General features: G+C 42.9%; 1 protein-coding gene across 4 annotated transcripts in view; it reads left to right on the top strand.

Annotated features, from left to right (window-relative positions):
- The window catches only part of Mrtfb (myocardin related transcription factor B), a 167,245-nt gene that overhangs the window by 101,753 nt on the left and 44,627 nt on the right, over positions 1-20,865 (top strand). For 2 of the 4 annotated variants that reach the window (XM_029470662.2, XM_021184572.3), the window contains one exon: positions 20,602-20,667. In XM_029470662.2, the coding sequence (XP_029326522.1) occupies positions 20,602-20,667 (66 nt within the window). Of the gene's footprint in view, positions 1-869; positions 1,228-14,859; positions 14,890-20,601; positions 20,668-20,865 lie in introns of those variants that run through there. The other 2 variants (XM_021184573.3, XM_029470663.2) reach the window with 2 other exon arrangements.

Consider the following 20,865-nt stretch of genomic DNA (forward strand, 5'->3'; position numbering starts at 1 on the left):
GATGGGCATATGGGAGCTCTATGCAAAGGCACATAGTTTGAACTCTAAAAATTATTGTGTCTGCTGGTGTGTGTTTGGTGTATATGAAACTTGTTTCCACATTGCCTGGAATTTCCATCCATAAACATTTCCTTCCAGAGTGCCCCTTGCATGTGTGAGCAGCCACCTGTACCTTGCAGAAAAGGTACTCGTGTTGTGAAATGAAACTCCAGCCGACCGCTGATTAAATCTTTTAGGAACATCTCTTAGTGGCATTGCTTTGTACTTGGGAGAACAATTCTTTAAAACAGAATCCTAGTGATGCTAGCTCTCTCAGCCGACTAGTGGCACAAAGGCAAACTGCTGCTCCATGGGTTCTGAATAGCCAAGGAAGCAGCCGGATTTGCAGCACATTCCTGGCTATAAAGCTCTGCCAGGGATAGCCCTATGTAGCAAGAGGCTCCCACAAAGGAACGTGGGGGGGAAGGGATGCTTTCCACCCAGATGTGCTGGTAGCATGTTTATTCAGTGTGGTGCCTCTGCAGAGATAAAACTGCTTCCTTTGGATGTCCTCTTCTGTCATTTGTTTAGCTGGAGAACTTCATGAGTAATGCATGGGCTCGTCTGGCCAGTGTGAAGTATTTCACAGCCCAGGGCTTTGCTTACAGAGAGCACGGCAGAGACGGCAGCCAGCCGTTCATCTTCCTGTTATCAGCAAAGGTTTCTCTTTAATAGCTAGAGATTTTATTTTTAACTGCTTGACTCAGTGCTCGTCAGATGATTGGGAGCATCTAGCTGCAGATTGAAGCAGCCAGCGCGGGGGAGGCTGGAATGGCAAAGGGAAGGGGGATGGCTGGGAAAGGGGGTGGGATCTTAAGAGTCGTGCCTCGCAGCCTCTGCCTTCCTCTAGTGTGGAAGAGTTAAAGGCTCCCACCCGAAGGAGTGTGTCTGCAGGTCAAGCTGGGAACTCCAAGCGAATGGCTGCCTTATGTCACTTAGAGACTTAATTGCTCTGTGACCAGTGTGCTGTGAGGAGGGAGCAGGACCAGAGTGTTCTGCGCTCTCTGCTGTCCTGCGAATCAAGCTTCTCTCCTGCTGGATGCTGCCTGTCTCCAGAAGTCTTCACCATGATCGATAGCTCCAAGAAGCAGCCACAAGGCTTCCCAGAAATTTTAACTGCTGAGGATTTTGAACCTTTCAAAGAAAAGGGATGCCTTGAGGGAAGCAACCAGAAAAGTCTCAAGGAAGGTCAGTCTGTCTCTGGACAGGGCAGGATGGCTACATTCCTGTTCCTGTCACCTTGCTGGCTGGCATGTCTGTCTACCACTGTATGTCTGTGTGTCTCTCTGTTTGCTGTTGCCCTTACTCTGAGTTCTCTATGGTGAATGTTTAATCCTGCTTGCAGAGAGACAGAGTTGACAGGACATGAACAGTTGGCAATAATTGCTACTGATAATGACAGTTAGGAAGCCAGTCCTGGTTTCAGTTTAATTTGTCCAGATTTGTTTGTGTATTTTTCCCAGTTTGGGGATTCTCCTCCAAACCCTGTGGGTTTTGGAGAGGCTATTCCATTTTTATTATTAATCAGAACACTGCTTTATTTGTGTTTACAGCCACATAATTCCAGGAAAAATAATTTTCCCGATTAATATGTTGGACGTTTGTTGTTTGTCTCCTTACTTGAGTCCTGAAATGATGACTCAGCTGTGTGTGCATTATCTGCATATTGATTTAAAAGCGTGTTGCATAGTTTGATTTTTTAAAAAAAGCAAGCAAATAAGCTTGTGAATGCTTACTGATGGTTAGAATTGTCGGCAAGCACTGCAGTAATTAAGAAAATGGCCAGAGATCTGGGGATTCCTGCTCCTGTTTGCGCAGCACGCTTCTGTTACAGCAGAGAGGGAGCAAGGGCTGTGGGGGAGGAAGCCCGAATCTGAACAGAGTGAGGATTTCCGCCATTGAGACCTGAGTGTTATTGATCCCCGTGCCCACCCAGTCCTCTCAGGGAGGCTTCCGTCCTCACTCCCTCAGCTCTGTCTGCCGACCCCTCCTGGCCTGCTCGGCTCCGGTTCCTCCTGCAGACAGAGCCTGTAAGGAACCCTGTTGCCCTGAGTAGCGAGTGCTTCCATCCTTTTCTCTCAGATACTAAGAGTGTGCAAATTCAATGAGGCAGTGCTGTAGCTTGCAAAAGATGAAAATAAATCATCTTTGACTTCCCGGAGTCAAACTGCTTTTGAGAACGGTCGGGAAACACCTCGGTCATAACAGATAACACAGAGTGAAATGCAAGTTACTGCTGCCAAAAACTGAACAATGGGTACGCTCTGCCTCTACACAGAGAGTGTTGCTGCAGATTGCTGGGACAGTCAGTGCCGGGGAGTATTGAGGACACACGGAGACTCATTACGGGGGTCAGGTGGACTTAAAGTTTTTAAATCATTCACTGATAAAATTAAGTTTAAGAATTCCTTTTGCATCGGTTAAGACGTTTTAAATGTCAGTTCCTCTTAAAGCCATATATTTAAAACAGCTTTGTATGCTTGTGAAATCAGGCAAGTTAAATAGAATAGGAGAAATAAAAAGGTAACAAAACAGTAGAATGTGAGTTAAAGGACTTAGGAAGCAAGGATCAAAAGTATGAACATAAGGAGTAGAGAGGTGTGAAGCATATGCCTAGCACGTAAGAGTCCCAGGTTTGATTCCCAACACCGTGCATGCATACATAATACATACATACATACATACATACATACATACATCCTGCACACATGTGTCCATGGTAGAGGATCATGAGCTGATTGATCACATAATTAGAATCTCCCTGGCAATCCTGAGGGTTATACAGTGCAGTAAACAGTATAGTATTGAAAGAGCAAAGAGAGGCTATGAGTGACAGGTCTTTAGGCTCAAGTCCAGGTACAGCATGACTTTTGTGGCCCTGGATGGACCTGGTGTTTACTGCTCTGCACTTTGGTTTCCTTGTCTGTACAGTGAGAAGGAATAGTTCCCATGTCCTTTTATTTACATGGGAGGCTAGGTGCAGTATCAGTTTCACATTCACCCTCTCACCCACTTGAAAGCCCTTTGTTACTGCCTGCTTCTATGCAAAAGTTAAAGTTTAAGAGCCAACATATATTTTCTTATAAAGAAGTGGCCTGCATATTCATAAATACAAATTCATAAAGAGGTCATGTTTTAAGACACCCACAGAAATGACTGATAATGAAATCCACATCTCAGCAGAATTGGATGAAACTGAGCTTGACATGTTTAGCATATTTAACATATTATGTATTTCTACTCATTTGCAGTAATAGGGGATGAGAGTAAAATGATATAGCCGCATATCAAGTCAAAGTCTCCTGCCTCAGATCTGAATTTAATCAGAACAGAAAAATAACTTTTTAGGAAAAATCCCTTATTTGAGTTGTATGAAAATAAATTGTTCCTATGAAGAACTAAACCCTAAAATTCAGTGTACCCCAGTACCAAATGCAGACACATAATGTGAGTGGGGTGTGTGGCTGACTGACCTGGGCCAGCACTGCCTGAGCAGTGTCTTCTTGTCCAGCAGCTGTGTTGCTTCATGAGACTTGTTATTGAAAATGCCTTCAAGTCTACGTAGATCCTGCGCTGTTTTGGTAAGAGAGATAAATATATAAATGCCTATTAGTTTATCCTTGTGTATTAAGAGGCACTTATTAAAGGTATTTATTATATTTCATATCAATTCTGTTGGTTTTTTTCTACTCAGTGTTAAGAAAGATGGATTTTTTGAAGACCACCCTATAGAATTTTTTAAACATTTGAATCATAAAATCATAAATTTCTAGGCAATGAATTGTTCATCTGATTCTAGTCACATAGACACCAGCCTGGTCCCTCTGGTGTTGCTAACTTTTGTCTGCTTTAAAGACTGGAGTTTCTCTGCCTCAAGTGACAACTCTCTTGCCTGCTTATATTGAAGTCTTTGCCAATCCCAGTAATTGTTGACAGTGTCATTGGCTAAAATTAATATAAGGCTGCTTCGGGTGGGGTTCAGATTTTGCAAGCAAATAATCACAGGATTTAAGGGGTTTTGTTTGTTTGTTTGTTTGTTTGTTTGTTTGTATGGCGAAAGCAAGATGGCCAGTGGGTAAAAGTGCTTGCCACTGAGCCTGACCATATGAGTTCAGTCCCTGGGATGCACATGGTAGCAGTAGAGAACTGACTCCCAAAACCTGGTTTCTGGCCTCTATACTCATGCCATAACCACACACACACACACACACACACACACACACACACCACACACGCCATGCATACACACACACACACACACAAACATAACTTTACATAATTTTTGCAGTACATCAAGGAAATTTAGTAATATGTCAGAGGTAAAGCAGTCCCTCTGTCTCATCCAGGGTCTTACACATGCGTGATAAGTGTTTCACCAGGGTGTCACTCCTCAACCCAAGGAAAATGGTCTCTACTAGTGGTTGCTCTGCATAGCAGGGAATGGACTGAACAGCAGAAGTTAACACCACACTCTGCTAAGGCTTGCCGTTATGAAGACGTTGGAACTCCTAGGCAGTGTGTGTAGCTAGAGAATCTGACTTCTCTCTGCCCTAGATGAGAAGCAGCAATTGTCAAGAATTCCCTGAACAAAGTCAAATAAAGCATTCCTTATACCCGCTCCTGTTGTGGAAGCAACGCTGGGGGCTCTCTCCCCCTGCCTTACATGCAAGGGGTTTGGCTGTTTTCTAAATAGTTAAGCTCAGCACACATGAGCTTAAATTTAACTTACAGATCTTCAGCATGTTCATATGAATTTCCAGGAATAATCAATAAGTTGGGGTTATTTAATTCAGATAAGCCTTTTAATGATCCATCTTTGAAATGAACAGATCATAGCTCCAGTGCTACTAGCTAGTTATAGATCATATTTATCAAAAAACAAACTGGTAGTACTTCTAGTAAAAAGGGGACAGTAAAATTTGAGAACTTTTTGCTGTTGAAAATAAAATATGAGAGAAAGAAAACTGGATTGTGTATTTGGCTGGTTTGTGTACTTTATCTGAAGTGCCTCGAGAGTCTCTGCATCTCACACTGGGTGGGTCCAGCCAGTAGACAGCACATCCTACAGTAGCTGTCGTCTGACGGACACTGGGAAGATGGATATCTCTTACTGAACTCAGCTTTGGTATTGAAGTGAGGAGGAATTTAAGATCTGAGGGAACAACTAGATGAGGTGTGAGTCTGTGGTCTTTTGCCAAAGGAGCAGGAGATGCCATGCTAGAACTAGCCTATCATAGAAATGTTTAAGGAAAGAAAGAATATTTGTCTGAGATATTCTAGGGAATCCAACCCAGAGATAGACAATAAGCAGAGAATAAGAAGAAAAAAAGAAGAAGAAGAAAGCAACAACATCTTGGACAAAGCACAGCTTTTCCGAGACAGAAATGAACTCTTAAGAAGTTATGCCTGTGTTTATCTATCACCAAGTTCAGTGGCTCCTACTTGTAGTTCCAGCTGAGGTTTAAAGGACAACCTGAACAGCTTCTGTCTCAAAAAAAAAAAAAAATTTAATTGAATAAAATTTTTCAAAAACACCATCATGGAGCACAGTTGTATAGTCACAGAGACGTTTGCCCGGGCAACATGCCTTGGTCTCCTGTTCTTCAGCTTTCCAGGCCAAAGTCTCTTCACAAGTAGTTCCTGTGCCCTTTCCTAAAGAAAGTCATCCACCCCAGGCATGGCGCCCATACCTACAATCCTAGCACTCGGGCAGCTGGGGCAGGAGGTCCACACCACACCTCAACATAGTAAGGCTTTGTCTCAAAAAAAAAAAAAAAAAAAAAAAAAGTCACGCACTTTAATAGCTGAACTCGTCCCCTCTCTCCCCTCTGTCAGTCACTCAGACCACTGAGCACCTGCTCTGCCAGTGCAGTTACGCCATTGTGGTTCTTGGCGCCAAGAACCTTTTTTTTCTTTTCTTTTCTTTTCTTTTCCTTTCTTTTTTTTTTTTGTTTTCTGCTTACATTCTTCTAATTGAAAGTACCATATGTGTGAATTACCACTAAATTAATGTTTAATAAAGTAAGTTTGAAAAGATATGGTTTCATATTCAATTGACAACACATGAAGAAAAATCTCTCTCAGACAGGACTCGGTATTTTAAAAATGGATCTATACTATTGGGATGAAATTATACAGTTTAATTTTTATTGAAACTCATTTTATTTAGCAGAAAGGGAAGTGTCTTCCACATAGGACTCTGGTAGATGTTGCATTCTAAGATAGATAGATAGATAGATAGATAGATAGATAGATAGATAGATAGATGTTGCATTCTAAGATAGATAGATAGATAGATGTTACATTCTAAGATAGATAGATAGATAGATAGATAGATGTTGCATTCTAAGATAGATAGATAGATAGATAGATGTTGCATTCTAAGATAGATAGATTAAATTAGATATATAGATATATATATCCTAAAAATTGGCAAGCTAAGATGATAATATAAAAGTCCAAACATGTAAACACACAAACACACACACTCGTGCACACCAGAAGAAAATTACATGTGCTTTGGTCCACATAAGCCAGCAGCTGAGCCTAGGGATCCAGCCTCTCTTGAGATGCACGCATAGTCATCCAGCCCAGCTGTCCCTGGGCATCGTCTTTCTCACACCACACATCTTCCTCCAGGCTTCGCTGTCTCAGTACACATCACCTCTGTTCAACCAGTGGCTCACACCGAGACAGTGATCCTGGATTCCTTCTCTGACCCCATCTGTCACCAAGTCTGTCAGTCCACCCTCAGAAATGCATTCTTCCCCCACAGGACTGCAACACCATGGCCCAGCCTTCCAAAGAATCTGCTAAGGTAGAGGCAGATGCGAAGCTGACCTCCCTTTCCTCCCAACAGTCCTGCACCCCTGACAGTATCAAGAACCACCATGGTGGCGTGCAGACTTGATCAGCCATGCACACTGGGATAAACCTAATCCCCTGGGGTTGAGGGCCTGCCTTGCCTTCAGGGATTCTCTCAGAAAGCCTGTGTTGGCTCCTGGTCTAAGCCACCAGAGCACAGCTTCCCTTTGCTACCCCCCACCCTAGTCCCCACCCCCCAGTTTCATCCCAGATGCCAGACAATGCTGAAAGGACCTGTGTGTCAGCAATGTTCCTATTTTAAAACCTACCCCTTCTAGACTCCAGAATCTCAGAGGGAAGGGACTGTCCCCTATATTTCAAAGCCAGGGCCTGAGCTAATCCCTTAATTTAAGGCTGTTTGAAAGTAGGTACCATCTCTGAGGTGAGTCAGCAAGGAGGTGTGCATGGGCTTCTGGGGTTGCCCTCACCCCTCACCTGGGAAAAGAAAAGCACAGCAGAATCCCCCCTTTGTGATGGACTGTGGATCATGTAAACGTCCACATGTGGAACTGGAGATGGAAGGGTGTAGCTGTGCTTTACATGCCATCCACCATGGTAACATGACAGGTTAGTCTGACATCAGTCTCATTAAAAAGCTTTAAGAAAATTTAGATATGGCAAAGCTTTTGGGTTCCAGTCGCTCCCTAACAGTGACTTTTCAAGGATGCTTCTTTTTAGCAGGAGCACTGAGTGATTAAGAGGGGTCAGCTTAGAGTTTGTATCACACTGGATGGCTTCAGTGACAACCTTCTTTGCACGTACCTCTGCAGGCTAGAAGCCTGAGGCTGAGCTGCTGCTGAGGGCTCTCTTCTTGTCATACAGCTTTGCCATGAGGTTACACAGCCTTTCCCTCAAAACACAGGGAGAGGAACAGCAAGCAAGCCTTCTGCCCACTCAGTATTACCTTCTAAAGGTCCTGTCTGTAGAAAGTCACTGCCTATAACACAGTGAATTCTTATTAGACTTCCTGTACATAGCATGATTAGCAGCTTTGTTGATGCAGGTTAATGCTATAGCAAAAGCTGAACACTAGTATTTTAGTAAATATTTATGAGCTAAAATTTTTTAAGGAAAACTACCACAGCAATTTCTTGCTTAATTCTAGTTTCTTAAGTTCTGGTTTCTTGCTAGTTTACAGACAATAATGTGTAAGTACTTAATTTCTCTGAAAAGATGAATATTGGTACCCACCTCATGGTGCTGCTGGGAATGCTGGGAAGAGAGACAGGTGTTGACAGGAAGCTCCCAGTGGAGCCTGTGGAACAGAAGTCCTCCCTGGCCACAGTACAGCACTGGGATCTTGGAGCAGAAACACTGGTTTCTAGCTGCTGCAGCAAGAGAACACAGGCAGGCAGTTTCCTACCTGTTTACCATTTCTGGGTGATGAACCTCCCTGTTAATTGATATAAATTCATTTCATATCTAGATATTTATCATAAGTATTTATGGTAAGTTCCAGCATCCTTGTTCAATGGCTTAAATTGTACATTTTCTTACTTATTTTAATGGAAAGAGCACAGCCAGTCAGTCGTCCATCATATAATCTAAACACCAATCAGCAATCTTTCTCTTTGTGCATGCAATGCTGTTGTAATCCCAGAAATATGGTACTGTTGTGTAAAGGACAGCTGGGTGACCCTTCAGGCCACTTACAGCTGCTCAGTGTGTCACCTGGATCAGTGTGAGTAGTTACAGTGCTGCTAGCATAATACAAATTATAACAGTGTTCACATGTCTTTATGCTTTGATGTACACTGCCCATATATGAACATGGATAGATAAATGAGTCTACATATTAAAAAAATGTATGCATTTACACGTTTATATGAGTCAGAGGGCTCTCTGCCAGCTCTGTGCTATCCTTCTTACAAGGACACTAACCCTATAAATGAAGGCCTCAGCTTACCACATTCCTGACCCCACCAAATGAGAAAAGCTGGGCAGGCAGGGAGCCTGGACCAGGCTACTTCCTTAGAGCAGCTGGCACTGGCTGCTCTGGGGTAGTGAATAGAACTGTTTTCCTGCGTAGTTTCTGGTTGGTTCTTGTTCAGAGCATCCACCTTAGATGTTTATGCTAAAATAAATTACAGAATCGTTTAGACAACTGCATACTGTGTCATTGCAGAAAGATTAAGAAGTGAATGAAGGTTTAACTAGAGCCCGCCATAAGAGACCTCTGCTGTTCTTCTGCTATAGCACAGGAATGATGGGTTTTCATTACACCCAAAGCAAGAAAAATAAGCATTCTGTTCCCTTGGAACCAGAGAGATAAGAAATCTTCACATAAAGAGCCTCATGATTCTTCCAGTCAAAAACTGGGAGAAAAAAATCAAGCCTTGTTCTTTCTGATCTCTCTTGCATCAGGCAAGTGCATGGACATGTCTGCTTCTTCAGAGCTTGTTAGAGCCCTGAGCCTGCAGAGATGCCGCTGTGGGCTTTTCCTCTGTTGCTATTTCACCAACTGAGACAATGGGTCTGTCTTTCTGGACTTCTGCTACAGCCAGTGTGATCTCTGCCCTTCCATCCCAACTGAATATCAGTCACATTGTCATACCAGGACAAGCAGACGTTCCTTGCAACTTCTGCAAAAAGGGGTGAGGAATCTGTGTGAAGGTATGCTCACTTTAAAGAAACATGCCCCATTTTTAGCTGTCTGTTTCCATGGCAACATAAGCAGCAGCCAAACAGAGTTCTCAAAGCTCCTGTAAATTTCCAGGGCTGAGTAGTGAAAACATTGTCTTCCTGCCCCGATTCTGCAGATCAGTGCAGGAACCAGTGCACCTGGAGTGCATTTCAGCTTGGTTGTAGTGAGTGTCTCCCTCAGCCTGTGTGCCTGTAAGAATGCAGCAGAGGGCATCCACTGGCACTCTGAAGAGGAAGGCATTCCTTCCAGCTCCACCCATAGGCAGCTTTCTTTGGAAACTTATCTGCACAGCATTTTGGTTAATCTGGTGTTGCTCCTGTTTTAGTCAGAAAAGGGTCTTAAAATCCCTGATGCAGATACTGTTTGTTCCTGCTCATGGCTGAGCCTTGAGTCAAGTGGTGCCCTGTACAGTTGCCTTTGTTCCAGACAGGAAGTGAAGTGGAAGTATGCTGAGTCAGTGCAAACAGCACGGCTTGCAGGGCACGCTGCTGCTATTTGGTTTGGTTGGTTGGTTGGGTTGGTTGGTTGGTTGGTTGGGTTGGTTGGTTGGTTGGTTGGGTTGGTTGGTTGGTTGGTTGGGTTGGTTGGTTGTTTGGGTTGGTTGGTTGGTTGGGTTGGTTGGTTGGTTGGTTGGGTTGGTTGGTTGGGTTGGTTGGGTTGGTTTGCTTTGTTTTGGAGGGTTGTGCTTTCTTTTTTTTTTTTTTTTTTTGATTGTTTTGTTTTCATCTCTGCCTTACTTTTTAAAAATTTACTGAAGAACGTTACTTTACTATGAGCAAACTAGACCCTGAAAATACAGCTAAAGCCATGTGACCTTTGACTGCTCCTTTAGCATCTGAGGATTTGTAGGTTCACATGGATTTCACATTCGGTGTGAGTAGGAATAAGAAAGAGATGGATCCACCATGCATCTGTGGGCCTCACACCCTGACTTGTAGCCTGTCCATTTTAGTCTCCTTTATCATTCACAGCAGCATAATTACATTTCTGTCTATTCTACCAATATTAGTTCAAACGTAAACACCAAGGCTGACAAGAAGGGTGGCTCCCTGAGTAATGGGCCCACAAGATGGGGGTCAGTCACGCCCACTAGTGCTCTGACTGTGCCCCACAGTAAACTAATAAAATGCAAGAAAATGATTAATTTTGGGGGAAAAAAAAAACAGCCTCCAAGATTCACACACTAAGATGAAACACTTTGCCCCAGGATAATTACTGACCCATAGAAAATCTTTCTGATAATTTGTTCTTAAATGTTTCTTAGGAAACTGAAGCAAATTATATATTTTAACTACCCATGTGAACTGAAAAAAAAAATGCTGGTTTTTAAGTAAGCATTGTAGCAGATGCTAGAAACATACAGAAAAGGTGTGCTTCTGAGGAATGCACAGAAGTCTATGTGGCAGAAAATAGAAAATGCAACTATTTAATTACCAATCACCCCATTAATGGTTAATGAAATTGTATTGGTGGGGAGGGGACAAACCAGGAGTGGGAAATTGGAGATTTGAATCCTGAGAAATTAGTTTCTTAGCATATTTTGTGTTACTCTCTATTTAAAAAAAAAATGTGTTAGAGTGAAATTCACTTAGCATTAAGTTGACCATTTTAAAGGAAGCAATTCAGTAGTATTGTATACACTTACAATGTTACACATTGATTACCACAGTGTAGGGGGCAAAGGAATGTCATAACCAAAGAGCAGCAGCAGCAGCTGCTCCAATGACTTCCCCTGGTTCCTGGCAGCCATCAGTATGCCTGTTCTGGATATTTCTTTCTTTGTTTGTTTTTTGTTTTGTTTTGTTTTGTTTTTCAAGACAGGGTTTCTCTGTGTAGCCCTGGCTGTCCTGGAACTCACTCTGTAGACCAGGCTGGCCTCGAACTCAGAAATCTGCCTGCCTCTGCCTCCCAAGTGCTGGGATTAAAGGCAGGCATCATCACTGCCTGGCAAAAATGTGTAGCCCAGGCTGACCTCAAACTCATGATCCTCTTGCCTCTGCCTCCTTCAGCAAATCCTACCAGCGTGTGCCACCACTACAGGTGGATATTTCTTATAAGTAAAATAATATGTCACACTTTCTGTCTGGCTTCTTTCATATAATGTGTTTTCCAGGCTCGTCCTCAGTTAGAGATGGGAGAAGGGAAGCAGGGAGAGGAAGAGAGAGCACAGGTCCCCGCAGAGTCCAGAAGAGAGTGTCAGAGCCCCAGGCTACCATGAGCATGGGTGCGAGGAGCTAAACTGGGGACTTCTGCAAGAGCAGCAACTGCTCGTAACAGCTGAGTTCTCTCTCCCTCACCCTCATGTGGTCAATATCAATACATAATTCCTTTCTTAGCTGAATAGTAAGTACTCCATGTTCAGTATAGACTTTGCAGATTCCTGTAACACTTAAGCTGTCGTAGTTGCTGTGAACATGTGTGCACACATTGTGTCTGCATACAAGAGCTCTTTGCATTTCAGTTAAGAATAGAATTGCAAGTATGGTTTTTGTTGTTGTTTTGTTTTGATTTTAACAAAGGTACCATATATAGAACTTTTGAAAAACCCCAAGTATTCTGATTTTGTGTCCTGTGGTCTTTTTGGTGATAAAAATGGCATAGTTCAGGGCCAGTGAGTGACTTGCCAACAATAGTTGCTGCCTTATTATCTGCCAGTGTTTCAAGTTTTCCAGTTGTGCTGTTAAGTATTCCATGCGTCCTCCACTGACCTCCCACCTAGCCATCATCCTCACTTTCAACACTGCACCTTTCTTGCTACTTCTCAGAGAAAATATAAGCCATCACTTCAGAACTCCCTGGCTGTGTCCGACCAAAGCTCTGAGCCCCCTGAAGAGAGAGAGAGTGTTCCCCTCACAAAGCTCTCTTTGGGTGTCAGCCCAGCCCACAGCCTCCAGGACACACTCCTGCCTGCTTCTTGCTGCTTCTCCTCTTGCAGCCTAACTTCCACAAAGCTGCTCCTGTGTGTGTGGAAGCAGCAGCACTCTGGCTCCTCTGACAACCGTGCTCTCCTTTCTGAATCTGACCTCCAAGTGCACATTTAATTGTTGGTTTTCTTGATAGCTGATCCCTGAACTCATTTGCTTTCTGTTTGTATCTCTGCCTTAGCAAATGCCTGTGGCTTCAAATGATACATTGTTCCTAGTTTCTGAGACCTGGCCCTGCAAGGCTACTTGTCATCTGGCATTTCTGCTCCCATATCAAATATGAGCTTCCTAAGGTCCAGACTAAGCAATTCACATCTCTGTTTCTGGTCTACAGGATGCTCAGGCTTAAAACTCACGCCTGACATCATCTCAAAACAACTCTTAAGGCATCGGGGGAAGTTCCTTCTGTTAAAGTTCCTGCCCTGGAATGTTGAGATGTTACCCAAGATTCCCTGAGCTTCGCCACATCACAGCCCAGTCCTGCTGTCCCAGGACACTTGCTGTCTTCCTATCACTCAACGAATGTTTATATTATTTGACATGAGGCCACCATCTGGTTAAGTAGATGAAGGCAGTTTTTGTTTTTTAATTTATTAAAACATGGTGGTACACATCATGTAACAGTTAGAGACAGGCTCTCATACTTCCTGACAGTGTATATTGGTACTATCGTTAGACAGCAAAATGATTCTGTCAGGATGCTAAATCCATTAAAGAAAGCTAATCTACAACTGTATCATTGAAAGATGCTACCAAACTGAATAAGACTCTTAACTATCCCTGTTTAGTAACAAGAGGCCTTGCAGTACTTAGTGAAGGAGAAGAGCTAAATTTCACTTTTTAAAGCCAACTCCCAAACTCCATGACTAATCCAGCCCTGTGCTGTGTGTTTCTTTGCATACTTTGTATTTACTTTTAATAGGATGCTCAGAAGACATTTTCTGACACCATGGGGCTCTCACAGCAGTGACAGAGGACAGGAAGTCTGGATAAAATGGAATGGATCTCACATTCTTCTTACTAGCCATTATGCACACCTTCACTTTAATTTCAACAAATAAGTAGGAAACTTTTATATAAAAATGTGATACTTACATCAAGGTACTAGCATCACAGGCAGGGGTCTTTTTCTGAGGCCTGAGCTCAGAAGGAAGCCCCTGAACTAACTTCTTCCCCTGTGACTGAAACGTAAATCTTCCCAGCAAAGAAATCTGGAAAGTTAGCACCCTGTACTCACACCAGAGGACCTGAGGTAAGTTCTCAGCACCCACATTGTCGGCTCATGGCTGCCTGCAAGTCTAGGTCCTGAGATCCAACAGCTGTGACCCCCATGGCGCTTGTACACATATATACCCACCAACCCACACACAGACACATAATTTGATATTTAAAACATAAAATTAATGAGGGAATCTCTGAGGAAGGCTTTTTCCTAGTTTTACAGTTTCATGATTGAAGTAATCGTGGAAGTAGAAGTGCTGGTAGTTACCACCAGTTTAAACATTTGTTTTGAAGGAAAGTAGAATAATTTGTCACTTTACCTCTTCAGTATAAATTTTTCTTGTTATAATTTGCCTGTAGCAAATCTCATTTGGCCACTAAACTGCTGGATAGACAGATATTAGACATGAGCCAACTTGACCCTCCATGCCCAACCCAGGAGATACATTTCTGGGGACTGCCTTGCTTTGTACAGTCAGGCCCCTCACTGCATCCTGCTCAGACGAGCCCAACCATTTGACTATCTTAATTACTCCAACATCTGTTTGGAAGAAGCTGAAACCAAGGTCTGCTTATTGCCCTGCACCTTGTTCTGTCAGTAGATCATCAGTTCTGAGGCGTGATTTCATTTCTGTCTACTCTCACCCCAGCTCGCCCAGCCTGGATGAGACTGCTTGGCTTTGGGTTTTGGTTTTCAGGATCTCCTCACCCCTCATGAACCTGCAGGTTTGCCTCACCCTTAAGTTAAGTAACCAATACCGGCTCCTGTGTCTGCCTCGCAGCCTGCTGCAGGTTCCCCACTCCCCCGTCCTCTTACACCCAGCCCTGCAGCGTGATGAGTCAGCATCTCCAGGCCCTGGCTACGCTCCATTCTGTTTCCCAGTGTCCTTTCCACTTGTTTTGTAACACACTGCTCGTGTCCCTCACACTAAGCCAGAGCTGTGCTTCTTGTTGGCTTGCTCAGCTCATGCCAACTGTTCATTGTGATTAATACACTTTTAAAGTGAAATTTTCAATACTGGTCATTTTAACTTGAAAAGCTGAAATTTTATATAAGTACTGTGTAAGTTATTATATGTAAGATCTTCTGTGTTAGATATTAACCTTAATTTTATTATCTTCAACTATTTAGGAAGCAAGGAAATGTAACTAAGGCACTTTTAATACCAAAGCATTTGCCGCGCTCACCAGACGCAGGTTAGTCATTAGATCCCCTACCCTTCTTCATAGTAGCAATTACGATACATTTTTTTATTTGACAAAAATAGAACAAGTTCAAAACACTTCTAATTAACACAATTTGGGTTTTGTGGTTTTTAACAAGAACTTTTAAATTAAAATTTCAAAATCTGTCTCCTTGTAAAAATTCATAGGAAAGCTCATGAATACTAGCCCTGAGAGCGCGTGAGACACGGCAGGCACCTCAGAGTCAGTAAGTGATGGAGGCAACAGGAAGTCGTTCGTGATCTCACTTACCTGATGCAACTTTAAAACATGATGCTGTGCACACAGACTACTCCTATTGCCCTGCAGTCATGCTGTGTGCAGAGACCATCGAGGCGCCCTCCTGTCTAGAAATTTAAATTTAGGAAATGAGGAATAAAGTTTATGCACAAAACCCCACCAGAATATCATTATGCAAACACTGGAAACAAGCAAGCAATAAATGGTAGCTACTGAGAGCTGTGTGGCACCATTAGCAGATACAGCCTACAGCTGAGACTACGTTGCAGTCTCATCACTGTGTAGACTATGACAACACAACAGAGTGCAAAGCAGAACCAGAGGCTGTGCCAGTGTGCAGCCATTGTTTTCCCCTTTGGTTCTCTTTCTTTTTCATATTTTCCTGTTTCATATGACTCAGGACACAGACTACTTAGAGAAGGATGTGAACCATGCATGAGCCGGTGGACTGTACCCTCGTCTGCCACCTTCAGCAGGGCACTTTGTACATGCTCAGTATTTGGGATTCATACACTGCGATTGGGGCTTTCACAGAGGACACAGTGCTTCTTGAATGCAGTGTACCAGTGCATGTCAGCACTTCCTTTAGGAAGCACAGGGTTAAGCTCTGTTCTATGTTTAAGGACTTCTCGGGGGACAGTGTAATGAGTTGCTTTAGTTCCTTGTTTCCAGAACTAAAGGCAACCTCTGCAACTGTTCAAATGTGAGTTCCATTCTGCTCTCCTAGCTCTGTGCTTTTGCTTTGTGAAAGATGCAAGTGTACAGTTCGTGTGTGCTTGAGCTGCTTTCACACCAGAATGTCACTTCACGTGGATTCATCTCTTGCCTTCACATTTGCAAGATGGGCATGGAAGGTACTCAGTGCCAGTCAGCTTACTAATAGCATGCAGACTGTGATGTTATGAGCCCATTAGTGTCTCAGAGGGGACCAGGATACAACTCTCAGGTACCCTGTCTGGACATGAAGCCCTTTCCAGGAAAAGACGCCTCTCAGACACCTGTGCCATCCGCCATAGGACAGTATGCCAGGCTGGTGTGCATTCTAGGATAGCAGCTAGGGGTTCAGGACTGCAAAGGGCTGAGTAACATCCAGTGCTCTGGGACCTTCTTCCTCCATGTGAATGGAGCAGCTTTGGTTAATATGGAGTCTCAAGAGAGAGGAAAGCGACCTTTCTTGACATCTATCGCTGCAGAAACCTCTGCAGTCAGAAGACCACACCATTATCTTCACAGTCCTGGATCCTTTCCACAATCCCTGAGAAGCAAAAAAAACACCCCTGCCCTCCCCCTGCCTCGCAGTGTGCTCAGCTGCCCACAGCCATTTATTCTGTGTGGGTGAGTGGAGTACTAAAAGGAAATTTGCTATTTTCTAAAATTATTAGTTTGTACTAACAGTACTTTATAACTAATTCTAAGAATAGCCTTTATCAAGTTGTTCCTCATTTGTTGTGTTTAATATGAACAAATATAATAATTGTATTGTAAAATTCACCAAGCTTTGCAATGTCTGTGGCACCCCATGTCTACCTGAGTTTATCTATTAGATACTCTCCCATACTGTTCACATTTTGGTACAGACAGAAGATTAAAGAGCTAGCAGCCAACAGACATAATATAACACATTACTTCCAAGTCTGCCTCTTCTCCAGACATGTCCTTTCTAATGTCTTTGCTTCAAAGCAGTTGTCCTATTATCAACTACTGATATTTTCTAACAATCCCATGCAGCAGCCTCATGCTTGAGGAGCTCTGTGCATGTTGTTGTTTTGGGAGAGAGTTATACAAGGAATTTTGAGAGCATCGGTTAAATCATTCTGTTCTCTCCTGTCAGAATGACCTAAGCTGGGGGGGAGGAGTTGCTTGGCTTGCTTATTTTACCCATGTAGGAAACTGGATGAAAACACACGTGACTTGTTTTTGTTTTTGTTTTAACAATTGGTTCTTTGAGAAAATCAACAAGATAGATAAACCCTTAACCAGACTAACCAAAAGGCACAGAGACAGTATCCAAATTAACAAAATCAGAAATGAAAAAAAGTCGGGGGGAGACCTAAGAACAGAATCTGAGGAAATTCAAAAAATCATCAGACCCTACTACAAAAGCCTATACTCAACAAAACTGGAAAAGCTGGATGAAATGGACAAGTTTCTAGACAGATATCAAATACCAAAGTTAAATCAGGATCAGATAAACTATCTAAACAGTCTCATAACCCCTAAAGTAATGAAAGCAGTCATTAAAAGTCTCTCAACCAAAAACAAAAAAAAAAAAAAACAAAAACCCAGGACCAGATGGTTTTAGTGCAGAATTCTATCAGATCTGCAAAGAAGATCTAATACCAATACTCTTCAATCTGTCCCACAAAATGGAAACAGAAGGAACACTACCCAATTCATTCCATGAAGCCACAGTTACACTGCCTATTCTCCCTTGGAGATGGAACGGTTTCTGTCTAATCAGGAACCTTTCACAATTTCCTTCCATAGAGGACTTCATAAGAGATTTTTTTCTACTTCTATCATGTTTAATGTTCCAAATAGATTTTAGAAACTGGTTGAATGCACATTACTTTTAGCTTCAGAAGATATCATGTACATTTAAGAGGCATTTAATGATGATAAATTATTTTGATGACTTTAAAAATGTCAATACTAAGTTGCATATTTTTAAATAAATTGTATTAGTTTAATAAAAAATAAAACAATTGGTGTTTGGTGCTTCTGCTGTGTGGTATGACACGTGACTATCTGCTGTCTGCCTCTGTTCCTGGCATCCAGCTCCAAAAATGGTTTCCTAGGTAATGGGGGTTGGGGCTGAGCAAGTATCTTCTGTGAGCCTTGATCTTGGTTCTCATACACAGGCTGCTCAGTGTTGCCAGTGATGAAAACATTTAGGGTATGCTATATGACTGATGGCTTCTGGGTACCTTTAGTTTCAGGAAGGTACAGATAAAGTCAGAGAAAGGACGGAAGCCCAGTGAGGACCCCCACCCCAATGCACCTCTTTCATTGTCTCTTTCTGACTTGTAGCCTTCGTAATAAAACATCAGTCATAAATAAAGTGCCCTCCTTCATTTTGTGGAACCGTCAGGCAAATAAATACTCAAGTATGAGGAGGATCCTGTAGTATGAGTAGCCTAGGCTAGTGAGTAGTAGTTGAGAGTGAGGGAGTCTAGGAAGTCTTCCCTTCACTCTTGAGTATATAGACAGGGTCGGATTTGATTGGAGTTGTTGGACACCCAGTTGCTGTCCTCAGACGAGAGAATGGGGAGGTAGGGGAAGTCTGGAGTATTGGCATGAGGAACCCAGGAGTAGCGTTCATTCATCCATTCTGTGTGATGACCTCACAGCAGGTGCATTGCTCATGTCAACATGGGTAAGTCTTGGAGGACCCAGGGCTGCATTCCTGCGCTTGTGGGCTCTTGAAGCAACCACTCAAAAGAGCCTCTGAGATGCACAAGCAGTTGTCATGGTATTGGCTTGCAGACAGTAACTGGTGATGTGCTCATCATCCACAGAAGTCAGTGTGCAGAAAATGTTCTGTGTTCAAACATGGCTCACCCCTGCATATCATAGTGTGGAGTTGGGATTTTCTGTTGTTGTTGTTGTTGTTGTTGTTTGAGGGGTTTTTTAGTTAGTTGGTCGGTTTAGTTAGGTTGGGTTTGGTTTTAGCTTTTTCTGTTTGTTTGTTTGTTTGTATGTTTGTTTGTTTGAGACAGGGTTTCTCTGTGTAGCACTGGCTGTCCTAGAACTCCCTCTGTAGACCAGGATGCCCTTGAACTCAGATCTGCCTGCCTCTGCCTCCCAGGGTTGTTTGTTTGTTTGCTTGTTTGTTGTTTGTTTGTTTGTTTTTAAGGGGCATTGGTGTTTCTGAGACCTTTCTTTGGGGATCCCTGGGGAGCAGGGAAAGACTGTCCTGCTGGAGCTTCTCCCCAACATTGACTGTTTGACCTGGAGTAACCCCTGTCCCTTTGTCCTCTCATTGCTTTTCTTGGGATTCTCCTTGATGTGACAACCTTAAGTACTACACAGCATCCGCTTGTGCATTTCTTTAGGAAAAAAAAAAAAAAAGCTCGTGTGCTTGCTGTTTAAGCTGCTTTTACTTGTAACCGTTTTGTATCAACTGTTTCAATTCTAAATTCAGTCTCAGTGAAACTCTGTGGTCCAAAAAGAAAACCCCAAGTCACATTTATGTGTTCAGTCCTCATATCTAGCCTTGATAAGAAGGTGTTCATAAGAGCCACAGGACAGTTCCGGGCTCCCCAGCATAAGGAAGGACTCTGCTCTGAAGTGTTCACAGGGCCAACAGCTGTCAGGACTGTGGTCTCTGAGGCACACGGGGTCTCCCGGAAATGGGAAGCACCAGTGTGCTGCATGCCAAGCCTTTGGTTCAGCCTCCTCCATTTCCACGCGCTGAGCTGCCTTCTCTCCCCGCCGGTGAGAAGCACACGTAGGTGACTTCTATACAGACCTTGAATAATCCTAACCAGAATTTTAAAATAATAACAAAACAGCTTAAAATAACTAGGAAAAAGTTTTCAGTTTTACTTGATATGTTCTTTTTTAGATAGACTTGTTTTTTGTTTTTGTTTTTTTTACTGAATCTCTAGAGAATCTAAAGAGAAAGAATCTCCTTGAAAGATCAGGGGGTGCAGTAAGTTAATTTCTGTTTGACAAGTTAGATGTCCACATTTCCTAATGTAGGCCTTGTTTCTACCAAGTCACACAATGTATCAAATTTTATATATTAAACAGTGATGCCAGTTGGTTGCAGGTTTCTCGGAACTTGTAGGGTGAAATTCGGTGTGTGTTTATACAAAGACTATTTTAAATTAATAACTTAGAAGTTTCTCGCTGGCCTAATTTGTATGCACTCAAGCATACAAAAGCTAAAGCTCCTTTTAAATTATTTCCTTGTAGAGAAGTCCTTCTAAACAAGTCAGCCTTTTCTTAAAGTAAATTGTTATTGCTAACATAGGAAACTGTCAAGAAATCTCATCCTTGCTCGAATGAGATCTCTTTTGAACAAGTCATACCGCATAAGCTAACCATCTTCGTTTGCTTGAGCACCGTGTGAAGTTTTTGAATAGGAACATGCCTAGCGTTTGTCAGTTAACTGAACAAGAGAGTTGCTGAGTAAGTTCAGAATTGACCAACAAGCAGAATCATGATTGTTTTTTACGACTTAGTGCCAAGTGTGGTCTTCTCCCTCCTTAAGATAAGGTCTCACCTGTAGTTCAGAATGTCCTGGAACCCACTGTGCAAATTGGCTGACCCTCCTGCCTCAGCTCCTTGAGAGCTGAGGTTACAGCCATGGCCACCACACTCAGCTGCATAGCTGATTTCCTTCTTATTGGATAGTGAAGTGGATGTTTAATAATGACCAAGTGTCCCCTTTGGAACATTGGCTTCTGTGGTTGCTAATCAACTCTCTCCTTTCTACAGTGCTCCAGCTGAGGCTGCAACAAAGGAGGACAAGAGAGCAACTAGTGGACCAGGGCATCATGCCACGTAAGAGCAAGTTGCTGTTGTCTCTGGTGTGCTGGGACAGGATGGGCGTTCCTGGGGAAAGCCTGCCCTGCTTCCTTCAGTCCTCAAGGTCTTTCTTCAAGCTTATCCGGAACGCCAGGGGTCAGCGGGGCCGCCCAGGAGAGCCCTTAGACTACATTTAAAAAAGATGCAGTGTATAAAATGGGCTTGAATTTTACA

The sequence above is a fragment of the Mus caroli genome, unplaced genomic scaffold (assembly GCF_978045245.1).
Source record: "Mus caroli unplaced genomic scaffold, Mus_caroli_1 scaffold_17, whole genome shotgun sequence".
NCBI lineage: Eukaryota > Metazoa > Chordata > Mammalia > Rodentia > Muridae > Mus > Mus caroli.